The 15,907-nt window shown below is 43.0% G+C and overlaps 1 protein-coding gene across 8 annotated transcripts in view; it reads left to right on the plus strand.

Annotated features, from left to right (window-relative positions):
• Positions 1-15,907, plus strand: part of anks1b (ankyrin repeat and sterile alpha motif domain containing 1B) — a 231,211-nt gene that overhangs the window by 81,319 nt on the left and 133,985 nt on the right. For 6 of the 8 annotated variants that reach the window (XM_084345741.1, XM_084345742.1, XM_084345743.1 and 3 more), the window contains exons 6-9: positions 7,257-7,332; positions 9,095-9,196; positions 13,571-13,693; positions 14,399-14,586. In XM_084345741.1, the coding sequence (XP_084201867.1) occupies positions 7,257-7,332; positions 9,095-9,196; positions 13,571-13,693; positions 14,399-14,586 (489 nt within the window). Of the gene's footprint in view, positions 1-4,111; positions 4,194-6,322; positions 6,356-7,256; positions 7,333-9,094; positions 9,197-13,570; positions 13,694-14,398; positions 14,587-15,907 lie in introns of those variants that run through there. The other 2 variants (XM_084345746.1, XM_084345745.1) reach the window with 2 other exon arrangements.

Consider the following 15,907-nt stretch of genomic DNA (forward strand, 5'->3'; position numbering starts at 1 on the left):
TTAATATTTCCTCAAAAGATACACATGTACTGTACACATTCACATTTGGTCCGTACTGTAGGTGCACAGTGAGCAGAATCGAGTAATAAAATAGGACTTGACTTTGACATTTCATTGGTATTATCTGATGCAGCTGTGGGCTGAGAAGGTTACTCGAAAGATATCTCTTTGTACTTTTGTCTGAGTAAATCTTTAACAATCTCTGCGACTCTGTGAATCTCCGTCCTCTCCTCTCATCCCCGCTGAATGTGAATATTTCAGTGGCTGCTCTGGTGTGCTTTTAATGAAAGAGGGAGCAGCTTTGTGTTTTTGTCTATATAATCCACCACAGGCATAAATGCTTGGCAGATTGTCCTTTCGAAAGTGTGTGTGTCTGCCTCCGTTCTTGTGTATCAGAGAGCTTGTGTAGGCGTTGCATGCCTCCCATGGTGTGGCGGCGGAGAGGGGATAAATAATTGATTGGGAAAAAAAGATTGGGAGAGCTGTAGGAGGAAGAGGAGGAGGAGGAAGAGGACAGGGTGTTCCCTCAGAGTTCACGGTCTTCTCCTCCTCTTTACACACACTACATCTTAAGTGGAGGAAATAGAAAGACGGAGTCACTTGCAGTCTCAAAAAAACGTATCTTATTGCGTATTCTGGGGTGTCTGGACGATTCAGACGCAGCTTTGTCCTGACTCTTTCTGGGCCATTTGTTATTGTGAAGCCTTGTCAGAAAGCAGCCACGCTTTGCTGCTTTCTTTAACACGGTTTTCTTTCTCTCGGGACGATTTTCTCTGACAACTAAACTATTTGACTTTGCTCACTTGTCTTAAATGTTTAGTGCAGAAAAACAGCCCCTTACTGAAACAGTCTCTTAAGACTATTTGAATGGAGTCCTTTTTTGAATATGTGATAAGAATTACTGTACTACTCACATTACAAGACTTTCATTTCCTGTCACGCTGGTTTTAGTTTGATGCAGTCAATCTCGTCTCTGAGGTGTTGTCCAACGACAAGTATATCTTGTTTTCGACTATAATAGACACAAAGGTGTCTGGAAACAGATCCTAATGAAGTCGAACTGTCTCCAAATCTCTCATTCTCGGCTGACTTGAGGGTTTTGGACTCAGATCTGAACACATTATGTGGGACTTACTGTGCAGATTGTAGCCAAAGTCGCGTAATCTTCACAAGGCTTAAATTTGCTCTTCATTTAATCCCCAGTCTTTAGAGATACTGTAATTATAGCTTGTCATGTTTTCACAGTCTTAGGCATTACAATCTTTACTTTTTGGTTTGTATTAAAACATAAGATGGTAGATCAGAAAAAAACATGCTGGAAATTTCCAGGACAAACAATTTACAGGCAAACAAGAGAGTCTGCAGCTATGCTAGCCCCTCTGTACGGGTGGCACTTGGAGAAATGGATAACGTGTGCCACATGACATGGCAATCCGTCCAAACCATTGCTGACACGTTTCACTTCAAAAACTCTCATGGTGAAAACATCACGGTGGCGCTACAGCTCTAGTTTCCCCCGGTAAACACACCGACCTCTTCGACCTCCTTCCCAGTCTGCTGCTGCTCCTCTCGGGGTTGAGCAGCCAGGCCGTGTTACCCAACTTGTCCGCTCCATCCAAAGAGACCAGGGACACTGCAACTGCGACAGCTTAAGAGGTCGGTGTGTAAACTACAGCTCACAATCTGCTGTATCAGCTCCACCGCTGGCTGGCTGTTTTACAAACTGACCACAAAAAACAGGACCCATTAGCACCAGACAACCACTGAACATGCAGTGAGGAAATAGCACGCATTGTGGAGGTCTTATTAATTAGCCCTCTGAGCCCGGTCTTGCCATATTTATTGCCAAATGTGAGCATCTGATTCACTGAAACTGTTGAGAAAACTTTCTTATGAATCTAGAATTATTAGTTAAATGTATTTGGGGGGTCTTTTCTTTTACACTCTGATACTTTACTCCAGTCGGCGCTGCAGCGTGATCATGAGGGATTGAAGAAAAACCAAGCTTCGGGGGGTTTCCGGGGCTGTAAGACTCAAAGCCTCAAGAGTCAGAATCAAGAAACGAGACAGTTCAGATGCTGAGGGGCCGCGGCGGTGGGGGGCAATCAATACCACAGTCTGCTCAACAAACACGAGGATAAAGAAATCCTTTAAAGAAAACTCCCTGAAAGTTTTGAACCTGAATGCGCAGTGCAGACTGATGATACATCCGAGACCGTAGGTTCACTTCTTCTGTTGTCAAAATCTGATCTGACTCGATGTTCATTTGCTACAAAGACATATGGCGTAACAGATGCCGCGCTCTCCCTCTCCCTCGGCCGTGTGAGTACAGTTTATATACAGTACACGGAGCATGTTAAATGGCTTTCCGCTGTACATTTAAAGTCATAGCAGGGTCTGCGAACCTTTCGATTACTTTGTCACATTTTCGCCCTGTCCCTGGTGAGTTTTGTGGGTGTGGATGTGCGTGTGTTTTTGTATTTCAATTCTGGAAAAAGACGGCAACAACTTGACCTGTTGGATACCGGTTTCATTCGGGTGCTCTCACAGCGAGGAGATGTGTGACTCAGCGGCATTGCACCCATCTTCTCTGCCTTCTGTCCCCGTTGAAGGCGGTGTGTGTGTGTTGTGCATGCATGTGCATGCGTGCTCTGATCTGAAGAGGAGGGCTGTGTTTCTCTGCGGGGATTTGGCCTCGGGCTCCATGTGTGTAGTGAAGATGAACACTGCACGCCTTTGATTTGCCTCGTCCTCTCCTCTATTCACACTGCTGCAAATCTCTCTCTCTCTCTCTCTCTCTTTCTGTCTCATTGTGTCTCTCGACCAAGTGATGATGAGCACTGCAAGCCTTTGATACCTCAAATCTCATCCGCAATTTACCCTTCACTCTTGCGCCGCTCCATCTCTTTTTGGCGGAAAATAACGCGTGGAAACAGCACCATCTTTCCTTTTTATCTCCATGACAGACACAGCAAGGCATTATTGGTAATCTATTGCTCACCTGGCAAGCAAAATTTCCCTCTGGGTGGCTGCAATTTCACCTGACCTGGCTTCACGGACACCAGTCCAACTAGTCGTTGCCTTGGTGAACAGGCAGTTTCTCTCATTTGACATCATTAACGTTTAAACATTAATTGACACCAGGAGCAAGGTCGTGATTGACTGTTTGGAGTACCCCACTTAACCTAGAGAAACCCTTATCCTGATTTTAAGAAACTCGAAGAAACATTTCAAAGATCTGTATGTGCGCAGTTAGTGCTCATTACCACTTGGATAGAAACAGGCCGGTTTAAAAAGGCTTTGTTTTCTTTCTCATTATAAGATGATTTGGGAGTGCTTTCTTAGTATAATGCCCTTTGTTACTGATGAGTTGTTTAATTATTATATAAAACTAGAGTTGTGTTTTAGAAAGAGGGACTTTTTTGTGGCGGATTTTATTTCCAAAGTTTGGAAGAAAGGACTAAAATGTGTCTGCAATGTAATGGTAGAGTCTGAAAGGTCCAGATGGGCCGATTACTTGTACAAAACACAATAAATTACATAAATAGATAAATAACTGGAAGCTGTATTGCTCTGGAAGACAAGAAGTTTAGTTTTCTTTATTTAACAAGATTATTTGTCTACATCTGCTATTTTCTAAGCACATTACAGCCATTGATTATATTATTGTCCTTGCTGTTTTTCATTGAAAAACAGCTCTAGTCCTCTATTTCTCTTAGTATTGTAACTAGAAAGGTTATTAAATCATAACAGAGGACATTGGAGCAAAAGTGAGTTCTCTCAGAGAATCCATTGACCATGAACCACTGCCCGTTGGCCCAGAGCAAGAAACTATGTTGATTTCCTTGACAAATTCATGCTGCAGTATGTGATGGCATAATCCCGTTCACTAAGGAGCCCCTGAATGCCCAAACAAGACGTGTGATATCGCTGAAAATGTGTTGGGGTTCAGTTTTATTGTTTCCTGTTTTATTTTGTAAGGTTCATCCCCATGCATAGTGTCGTGTGTGACTTCCTGTCTTGTCCTGTGTCCCTCCCTCTTGTCTTGATTGCCCTGATGAGTTTCACCTGTCTCTGATCAGCCTCCCGTCCGTGTGTTTTCCCTTCTTCCTGTTGTCAGTTCCTCAATTTGCTTTGCGTTTGTTGTTCGTGTTTCATCTGCGTTCCTGTCTGAGTTCCCCGCGCTTGATTCGGTATGTGTTTGATTTAGTTTTTGAATGTTTTGTACTTCTGTGGTTGTTGGTTTTTCCCTCTGCCTGTTTACTTTGCCGCCTGCCTCTTTTTTGATCGGCTTTTCATTAAAGCTCGCTTTTTGCTCCACTGTTTGCCTGCCTGGAGTCTGCACTTGGTCTTTTTTCTGCTACAAATCAAAAGAAAGGTTGAGAAACTCCACTTTACCTGAGTTTTTAAAGTATATGGAAAGGATGAGCGGTTCAATGAGCGGTGGCTGTCTGCGTCTTTAAGGTTGTTTCTTTGTATTTTTTCGTCGTTGTAGGGCTTTTGTACAACACGTCTTATTCGTATATTTCGAGTTTTGGCAGGAAATCAGCTCCATATACAGTTTTTCCAGAGACTAACACGCGGCAGCAGTCAGACTGGATGTGTGATAAATGCACCCGAAGCATATTCTCTCTTTTTCTCACTTGTTCTGATGTGTTGGGAGTCACAGCACGTCTTTGATTTGTCTTCCTCTGTTTTTCCATACGTCACTCTCTCTTCTCTCTCACTCTATAGTATTGTTGGCCGGCTGTTGGAGCTTTGCTGTCAGCAGAGAGTGGATGCTGTGGGCGACTCACAGATGGCCACCTTGGAAATTGTCGCGTATATGTGTGTGTTTGTGTGTGTGAGAGAGAGAGAGAGCGATAGTACAGGTCAGTAATTGGAGTCAAGCCATATAGGTCTGTCTGAGTGTGAATGAATAATTTATAGAAGCAGCACAGTCACTCTCTCTGCTCACACTCACTGTCTCTCTGAATGTTTCCATAATAATGAGGGGGAAATCCCTATGGAGGAACCTGCTGCTGGGTGGGCAGGTATCCAGCTAAAGGGCAAAAGTTTAGTCTAAACACACACTCTCACACATGCACACATAAACACACTCGACTGCCTTTCTCTAAGTGGACTCAGAGCATTTACATTCGTCCCAACGTCAACGTTTGTGCCAGCAGCCGGCCTGAAACAAAGTCGGCTGCCGCTCAATTCCCGGAAACTCTTAGAGAGTGAGACTCGGCCGCCTCGCTTCCTCGTGACATCAGTGTGTGACCGCCATGGGAAACAGGACGGGAAGTGGTATAGAGATGACCGTAGAGGGAGGGAGGTTAGGAGGGCAAGTGGTGTGTGTGTGAGGGAAAAGGGGTGGATCATTTCCTGCACCTCCTCTCTCTTGCTCGTGGGTAAAAGATTGTCTCCTTGAGCTAAACTTCCACAGTTTGAGAATTCATTAAAGCTCTGAGGATCTGTTCTCAACTGGGATTTACACCTACAATATTCTCCCCAGAAGACGTTTGACCTTTGACCTTTTGAGGACACACTGTAGGAGCAGCTGCTGTCCGATGACACTTTTTCTGCAGCGGAAAACCGAACGGCGACAGTAAGTGTGGCATCCCCTGCAGAGGACGAGCGCGTTGGTCTGGCGCAGTGTCGCGTTGAGTTGAATTTCCCGGCCGTGTATCAGCAGACCTGGCCGCCGTCCAAACAATTCGTCTTCATTAAGGCTGGGAGTTGTGCTTCAGTCCAGGTTTTCATCTGTGTTGTCAGGAAGTCGACCGTGAAGGATGAGACGGATTCAGCATGTGTATGTTGCTGTGTGTGTGTGGTGGTATATCATGGCTGCACGCATGAATATGTGGTTCAAGTTTAAGTCTTCAGGGTCCCTGATGGGTGTTTTAGCTTCGAGCATGGTGCACAAGGCACTCCGTCCAGTATGTAATGGAGACATATAGAGACATAATGTCCCACAGTCTTTTAGAGCAGTAGGTGTCAACTTTTACTATCACTAAAGCAGCAAGCATAAAAATTGGCATCATTTATGTCACGACTTTGACCTTGAAAGCACAGGAAATCCTATGTTGTATCAGGGTTAGGGTTTCGACTTAATCTGTGTACCTCTGTGGGCCTGGATCTGTCCGTTTCAGCTGCCCCGTGCCAAGCCAAGCTGTGATGACGTGTGTCCACTACAGCCTCACAAAAAAAAGGGGGGCAACCATGCTGAGAGCTCCACACTGAACACTGGTGTTTACACTGACACTGAGGAGAAATGCGTCACTGTGATTACGACAATGGCCAGGAACCCCACACCCTTGATCGAGATGCATCAGAGTGCAAATTTAGATGCTGAATGAGAGGAGTGCCCAGAGTGAGTGCAATCCAACAGAACCAATCACAATGTTTGTTTTTAATGACTTCCAGGGAGAAACGTCACATAGTAAAGGTGGGCGATGTCTACGGAAATGGCACATGTTGATGTCACTGATGGCAACCTCCAACTGTAACCCAGTGCCAGATTAAAAACAATCGTCTTAATCTCTGCAATATACGTCTGTATCCTCAGCCTCACTAGCTAAAGCGAGGAAGCTAAGCTAACAAAACACAAATAACGGTACGCAGAAAAGAAACTACTTTCAGCTGCTGTGTGTAAATAAAGCTTTATAAGTAAATTCACATTAGCTTGACCTGCACCTGTTGGACATAAAGGACATAAAAATCACACACGTAATAAATCTCTTGCTGTTTCTGTTCTTCTCCTCCCATGCAGGCTGATTAAACAGTTCGTTTTCTAATTGCGGCTCCTGAGTGTTGCTCTATTAAAAGTGGGCTCGTCAGATTAATCGTCTCTCTCATCACCGCCGATCCAAGATGGAGCACTTACCGGCAGCCTCAGCGGCTAGTTTCCATGCGTTGCATCACATCTGTAATATCCCCTTCAGGAGCACTGGAGGCTGGTGCTGTCCGACGTACTGTACATTGGGACGTTTCCACACAGGCTCCTGCTGCTCGTGCAACGACTTGAAATCAACGTGCGCCGTTTAGAAATGTGACTTTGCGTTAATCTTGCTGAGTCACTTTCATTGAAGCGCCAGAAAGAGAGAGATTGTATCAAATATTGTCTTCTTGCTCCATTTTAATCCTTCTAAGGCCCGTTGTGCTCCCAATCCACTCGTGTTTTGTTTTTGATGTCTATTTTTGTCGCCGGTTTCAATTGTTAAAGTGATGGAATAAATATTAACACGCACACTCTCCCCGTCTCTCCCTCTCAGACCGAGAATGGCAGTGCCCTCCACGAGGCAGCTCTCTTCGGGAAGATGGATGTAGTTCGCCTTCTGCTTCACTCAGGTGGGTCTATAAATGTATCCTGGAAAAACAACAACAATGTGAGAGTGTTTGTTTGTGTGTGTGTGTGTGTGTGTGTGTGTGTGCGCTTCCCTTGTTTTCCCTTCCTTTTTTAACCTGCGGCTGGATTCATTTCTCCAGTTTGTGGTTTGAATTTGCCCTCAGGTGAACTCCAGGCGGAAGGACTTCCAGTTTTATTATTGTTTTGGCCTGAACGTTCCACAGGATACGATGTTGGGTGTCTCATCTTAATGACGCCACTCGACTAAAATACAAAATAAATAAATAAAGGTGAATTAATATTAAAACCATGTAAAATTTGATTTAAAAACGGTGGAGAAATGACATCTTGCACATTGAAGCTCCTTATATTCAGAGCAGCTTGAGTCGTAGCTCTGTTGTATTTGATACCGCCGTCAACCCTCACCCACTTTCCTTTAACACTTCCTGTTTCCTGCAGGACTTCCTGTGGTTGACCATGTTCTTTTGGCCTCGATTTTATTGTCATCCTGTATCAACACGGAGCAGCGCCGGCCCGATTCACTGAACTTTAACCCTGCTTAAACCTTCATACACAGTGTGTACGTGTGTGCGGGGGGGGGGATGGATGTAGTTTGGGCAGCGAGCCTTTCATTGTCAGTCGTGACCTAGTATGCAAGGAAACAGATATTTTTGGCATGTTTCAGAGTCACTCAGCACGTCAAAGTTCAAAATAAACTCAAATAGTAGTTTGTCAAAACCTTTTCTGGGGCTTTTGACCATGTCACAGGGTCTTCATCAGCTGATGGAGTTTGCTTCATGGCCATGGAAACTGATCATTTCACGTGTAGGCTGATTTAATCCATAGCACTTTGAGAAGTTCATGTTTGTGTCGTTCAACTTAGGAAAAATGCTTTTGTGCTGTCTTACTTGGATGAGAATATTGATACCTGTCCGTATGATCAATATGAAGCTACAACCAGCTAGTTTATCTTAGCAAAACGAGTATAAAGAGGGGAGAACAGGTAGCTGTGGAGGTTACATGCTGGACTATTTCTTGGCCTGGACCGGTAACTGACCAAAGAAATAGTCTGACACGTACAGTAAACCCCTATGAAACGCCAAATTGTTGTTTTTACACTTTGTTTCAACAGGAACGAACATAAACATAATTAAACAAACAGATATGAGTCATTTCATACAACTTGAAGACAAAAAAAGGCAACCTGGCACATTACATCAGACAGAATTGTGCTTTCTCTCAGTTCTTCTTCATTTTTCTTTTATTCATATCGCCGGTGCCCAGCCGAGTGACTGAAATGACATTTATTTTTCATGTTGAATTGGAGCCGTGAGCACAGGCAGGGATTAAACAGGCTAACAGTCAGGTAAATGAGGACTGACTGTGGAAGAAACACTTGATATTTTTCCTGGACACTGCTGAGCTTGTTTGTGTATGGACGGTGAAAGAGTGCATGTTCGTGTCAGCGTGTGAGTGCGAGTTCGTCCAAGAGAGACTCTGGCCTAAAAACTCGATGTTTGCTGTTAGTCAAGAGTCTTCGTGAATTAATAACATCCCACGTTCGTCTTCTGGGTGCTGCGACTCATTCATCTTTTGCTGACTGGAGTGGGTGTGTCAGCAAATCTGGGTCTCAGACTGTGACTATGATTATGTCTGTGAGCGAGGATGAGTGGGTTTTTCTTGTTCGACAAAGTCATGGGTGTTGTGGTTTGACCCTTGCCCTGCTGTTAATGTGTGTCAATGCTTATATTGTGTGTGTGTCAGGGATTGAGACTAATCTGAGAGACATCCAGGGGAGGACGGCTCTGGAGATCCTGAGAGAACATCCTGCACCGAAATCCCAGCAGATCACTGCTCTTATCCAAGGTAACGCACACACACACATGCACTTGCACTCACACACTTAGATGAATTTCACTTGGAGAAAATGGGTCATTTCAGGAGCAATAAATAGACAACTCATGTACACCGAATGTAGTACAACGTAATGAAGATTAAAGATACAGCACTCACAGTTTCACAGATTTACAGGCTTTAGATTAAAAGTTCACAGGTGCAGGTGCAGCTACAATAGGACGCTAACGCTATCTGTGTGTACATGGACCCTGATATTTCATTAATAATTAGAATAATAGCCCAATCAGCCTGATCATAAAAATTGCGTTATGTAACCACCTCAATCAGAAGAGTTCTTGATGAATCCGGCACGCATGTTCAGGCTGGAAAATGCCGGCCTCTCCACATTTTGAGATGTTTCTGGCATGTGGCTGTACAGTATCACATTGTTATGGTTGTTGAAAGCGGATGTGATCCAATTTATAAACCCTGTTTTCAAGGAAGTTTATCCTCTGCTTGAGAAACAATGGGAGGGTCCTGTATGTGTTCAGTTGCCCTAGATATTCCCACAATACACTGTTCCTCCCAGTTCACTGCCATTGCCTTACTGGTCGGATCGTGAATAATATATTACCTTTATTTAAAACTCGAAGATCACTGAGGGCAGGCCCTGATTTACATGTCGAATTTTAAAACCGCAATCTATGATTTTACATTACACACGCCCACGGTCTATTCAAATGAAGCCTGAGTAGGTTTCAGTTCATGGGCGACAGTCTTATTTCTGGCAGCAGACCAGGGCTGTGTGAAGTCACAAACAAACCCGATTTTCTCGCGAAAACAGGAAACAAAGATGAGAAGGAGTGTTCAAAAGTGCGTAAATGCTCGAGAATGCTTTTCTGAAGTAGCGTGTTCATAAGAGACGCCAAAATCATCATCTTTGAAAATACCACAATACCCTCGGGAGGAGAAATCGAGGGCTGCAGCTGACAATTATTTCACATAATCTACAAATGACTTTCTCTCACTGACTTGATTAATCCTTTTGTCTATGATGGTGCAAACATGGCCCAAGGTAAAGTCTTCTTCTTCTCCCTCGTTTTATCCAAGCATTCATCCAAAACCCAAGATTAATCGGTTTAGACATCAAATCCTCTCGTTTCAGACGCTGAAATTAGAGGATGTTTCTGAAAAAGCAACTGCAATCGCTAATTAATCTATAAACAAAGTAGTTAATGATTAATTTTCTGTCAGAATGAATTCTCACAATAACACTGGATTTGACCCAGTAAATCAAAAACAGAACTTTTCTGTCTATTTCTGCAGAAGTAACATAAATATAGATAATTTCAGTGTTTTCACTTTCATTCTTCAGTCGTCCACATCCTGGTCTTTCACCTGCCATTTAAAAGACCTGTTTACTGCAGCGTGTGTTTGTGTGTGACCAGTGATTGTTAGCGTCTGTTTGCGCCACGATCCCAGGAGACCCAAAGATTCTCCAGATTACACCTTTTAAAGACAGCGATGTCCTGAGGTGATTATGAGGCTCAGTGTGAACACTGTAATCTGTGGCTTGGAGGCCTTCACTATCTGTCCTCGCGTAATCTTTGGGTGCATGTGAGGCACGTAGTTACAGATGATTTAAAGAGATGGATAAAGGCAGACACAAATGGAGGGATAGAGGGATGAGGAGAGTATGTCAGAGCGTAAATTAACAGTGAGCAGATCTTAACGAGGAGGTGGAGATGGAGAGGGGAGACGGACTGAATCTCAGGAATGTCACAAATTGGCCACAGCGAGAAAATAACAGATCTAAATCTGACATTCAAACAGGGGAAAAAAACAGTGATGCACAGGGCAAGGCAATGAAGTTGTAATTGAAATGTTCACGTTTAGCCCTTAAAGAATATGTGAAGAGCCTTTAACATGGCCCCTTTTAGTTCCCCTGAATCGCCTTAAAGCTGCACTTATCAATATTTTACATAGACAATGGATCAAGTAGCAGCATGTAATGTTAAAGGGGGTTGTTTGTAGGGATGAACCCACTGAGAATAAACTGATTCTGAGCTCTGTGTAGCATCTTTTAGCTTATAGACCATATTCACATGGCGGCCATTTTCCTCAGGGTGGGAAGCAGATTTGCTGGGATAACGTTATGCTGATGTGTTCTTGGTTTCAAGTCATATAAATGTGGGGAATCGAGTAAATAGTGATAATTTTACCACTTTCTGATTGATGAGCAACTGAAAAGATGATGGATAGTGAAAAATTGGAGGGACAACTAGGTGAAACGACATAACTGACAACCCATTAGCTATCTATAGCATTCAACCACTTCCTAGCTAACATTAATGTTTGATTACATCCAGTGTGTTTCACTTCCTGGCTTTAATAATGTAAAATGTCCAAGATTGGGACAATATTATGATATTATTTCAATTTACATCTTGCCTATGGTATCTTAACGCAATCACACAGTCACGTTAGCTTGGAGGGTGTTAATTTCTCACGTTAGCTGTAGCTACTGGGTTATCAAATGTGTTGTTTTGCCTTGAAATATGGCCAGATTAATCATTATCTTTTCAGTTACTGATCAATCAGGAAGCCGTGAAATGATAAAAATTTGTCAGATTACCAACATTTATAGGACTTGCAACCTGAAACACAGCGCTACGACAAAAAAAAATAAAAAAAATAAACAAAGTTGGCAACTAGCTGGTGGAGCAAATGCTTTTAGCATTTAAGCTAGCTGTTTAGTTCTCCGACTCCTTCAGGAGCTAAAAGGAGAGTATTGGGACTTAAATGTCGCTCCATGTCTGCTGCAGTTTGTTTTTAACATGTTGGCTACATTAACTTAACTAAGGTAAGGGATGATGCCAGACAAGGTGTACATTAGCAGGAATTAACAGACAAGGTGGAGGCCATTAATTCCTGATTATGGAGCCCTCTGGCTCAGCAATTAGCCAGAAAGCTGATGTTATGCTAGCAAGATTTAAAGTCAGTAACACGGCATATGGTTGACAAACGGTAAATATAATCTGACGGTATGTTTAACAACAAAACTAGCTGGATAGGTGGTCATGTCATGCATCCATCATATTTTAAATGAGTCTTCATTTAGGCTACTTGATGTCAACAAACAACAACATTTCAACTTGGACGAACTTGAAAAAAAGGATGAGCTTGTTCTGTCTGACTACTTGTGGCTCAGAGGTGTTAAATAGTTTATATATAATAGTTTTGTGTTTTTCTTGTGAACCCAAGCTCAAATTCTGAGCAGTGCAAAGAAAATACTGTGTTCCCTTTTTTGTGAATCCATCGAAACACAATAGGACGTCCAGAGTCAAAGATGGCATCATGACTAGACCACTTGCGGCTTTTTAAATGTCAAAAATCCATGTGATGCTAGATAACGGTCAGGAGTGGAGATCATCAAAATCTCAGCAAACCAGCGCTGAAAAACGGAGATTTGGACTTCGGCGTGAATGGGAGACTAAATGTGTTTGTGAGAGAGAGCGAGAAAGAAAGAGGACACAGCTGTGACTTAGTAAAAGATCAGCTGCATGCCATTTCCTGTTGGAGAGGGGATGGGAGAGGACACACAGACACACTCAAAGAGCAAAAGACCTGTCATTTACTCAATTGTAGCAGCTGAGGGGGATTCTGGTTGCCACAGGCACCTAATTATATCTGGATTCTCTGTTGATTTGCAGTGCGTGACTCATCCTACTGTTCGAATTCATTAACCGTTTTCTTTTTATTGCCCAGCAGCAGCTCGTTGTGTGCACCGCGGCGCAGTGCAGGAGTTTAGCTGTAAGACTTAGACGCCAGGTTGTACGTCTCTTTCTGTTTCTGACTCTAATGCACATTCCCGTGATTGTATACAGATGACAGTGGTTGCGTGTCATACTTGGTGAGCTGAATGCCAAGAGTCATAGTAGTAGAAACACACATATACACACACTGACATTAATGGGGTTCCTCATTAGGACGCTGCAGGGAATCTGCCACATAATTTCCCCATGCAAGTGTGTTTTTATGCCTTCTAGTTATTTTCCGCACACCTGAACCTCCTCTTTCTCCTCCTCTTCCTCCCTCTTCTTCTTATCCCACATAATTTCTTATTTGCCTCTATGAACAGCAGAGTGCTCTATTAGCAGAAGCTGCGATGTGAATTTGCGGTCCGGGGGAAAAGTGCGAATTGAATGCAGCACAAGCTGTTTACCATGCTGATGGCTGTGCTATTATATCGATCCAGTAAAATGCCTCTGAAATGCTTTTCCTCCCCCCATCCCTCCCTCCCGCCCTCCCATCACCACCACATTCTCCTCTCGGCCTGTGTCCTTTTCCCCTTTCGGTCTCACCCTTCATCTTCTCACCCCCTCTACCCCCTTGTCTCTGTAGAATTTATGATGGACGAGATGGAGAGGAGGAGTATCGTGGAGGAGCCCATCCGCAAGTGTCCCATCCCTGCACCTCGAACCTCTGTTCCCTCACCCTCTGCCTCCCCCTCCCTCAGACATAAGAGTGAGTAAACGCACGCACACACAATGAATAAGTGCAATAAATGGGTTTACACTGAGGTCCAAGGTGCTTAAAAAGACATTTTTAATGTTTCCCTCACAGAATGTGTTTAATCCAACAAAGAAAAAGTGGTTGATAATGAATCTTTGATATGAGACGGAGACAGGAACCAGTTTATCTTTCATTTATATATAATTCAAGTAGGTTTTTGTGCATCTATTCATTCTTTTTAAGGTTAAAATGTACCTCCAAGCTTTATTTGATGGTCAAACAATGCAACATAAATCCAGCCACGGAGAGCAGCTCCCTTAGTGGAGAGCAACGGTAACTACCTTTCTGAACAGCCACACATTTCCCCTGTCCAGCGCTGCCCCCTGTGTTACGAATATGACATTGCACCAAGCTGAGCTCCCGCTGATCCACTCTGCTCGCTCATTGACTGTCAGCAGATACCATAATTACCTCAGACTCTTGTAAGGGCGGCGAGAGAAAGTGATTAGCACAGTTTGCTCCTCACATTGTGCCTGAAAGCGACTTTGAACACATCAGCAGTGCAGAAGAGAGACAGTGAAAGTGTTTTGAAGCCATTAGCTCAGTTTTCTTCTTCTTCTTTCACCAGCAGTTACAGGGACTGGCTTCATATTGATGCTATAAGAAACTCTGGATATATTTCTTCCTTCGCCCCCTCTCCCTTCCTCCTCTCCCCAGACGATGCAGTGACAAGCGAGCTGTCCAAACTGCTCCACGAGATCAAAAAGTGCCGAGACAGGGACTACTCCTTCGAGGAGCTCTGCCACACCATCTCCTCCCACTCCATGGACAGCTTTGGCAGCGGGCGGCTCTCTGACGAGGAGCGCCCGGATCGACCCAACGGCACCCTGACCAGAGTCACCAAGGTACTGCAGAGCCCTCTGTTATGACACTGGTGCATTTAAAGGAGAAGTTAAGAAGTCACAACTTATCACATATGCTTGTTTTTTCACTGAAATAAAAAGTTGGATCCAGAAACAGTTATAATATGTTAGTGGCTGTTATATTTAAGGTGGTTTGCACTGGAGCAGCTATTCAATATCTTCATTAAAGATGGTAATTGGACTGCATTTATATAACGCTTTTATTCAAGGTGCTTTGCAATTTGCCTCCCATCGATCCATTTACACACTCGGTGGTGGTGGAGCTGCCATGAATGCTCTACAACCTGCTCTACCTGGTTTGCCAGAGCTACTCCAGTCAAAAAGTCAAATAAGTAAAGTTTTTGATTGAAGACATTCACCATTTTCTTTTAACTGTAGTCTTTTCAGTGTAGAAATGTTTCTGAAGCGGTTTTTCAACTGTCAAACACATTTTTACTCATTTATACATTTTATAAAAATGTTTCAGGCTCACAGAAATAATCTATAGCTCTGCTCTGTGAGGCTGAAATTTTGCACAGTGGTGTTAAGCTCCATGAAAATATGCTCATAGTAGAGATGCTAATATACTGAATATTAGCAGGTGATGTTAATTACATTCACCATCTCAGCTTAGCATACTAAGATTTATTACAAAAGGGTTACTGAACAATCACTTTTCACTCAAAAACAGACAAACAAAAGTTAGCAACTATCTGGTTGAGCAGTTTTTTGCATTTTAGCCAGATGTTTTACCTCAAACTGTCTCAGGAGTTGGTGGAATTTATCAGGCAAAAATGTCTCAATTTAATAATTTGATGCTTTCCTCTTTGTTATGACACTGCAAGCTGAATATCTTTGGGTTTTGACATAGTAAGCAATATTACGATGACACCTTGGATCATTTGTCACTATTTTTTTCATTTGTTTTCTGATAGTTTACAGTTTAAGCAATTGATTTATTAATCAAAAAAGAAAAATTCAATTAAAATAATCACAAGTTACAGCCCTAGTTTTGAACATCACTTTATGACAGATTATACAAACTCCAGAAATTATTTTGTATCTTTTTTATTGAATACATAATCATGACAGAGATGGTGCAAACATTCAGATATATCACACTTGTACTTTAGTGTAGTTGCGACATTATAACAAAATATTTCTTGGCAAGCCATTTTCACATACCTGTCCAAAAACACCTTAATCCTCTGGTACGTTGCGCCGTGAGTGCCTTGGATATGCCCAGCTGCTGCATGTTGTCCTCTGTCGACATCTGCTTGTACTTTGTCTGTTCCGACAACAGAGGGCAGTGTCAGACAGACTG

The sequence above is a fragment of the Pagrus pagrus genome (genome assembly GCF_965226575.1).
Source record: "Pagrus pagrus genome assembly, chromosome: 23".
In the NCBI taxonomy this organism is placed as follows: Eukaryota; Metazoa; Chordata; class Actinopteri; order Spariformes; family Sparidae; genus Pagrus; species Pagrus pagrus.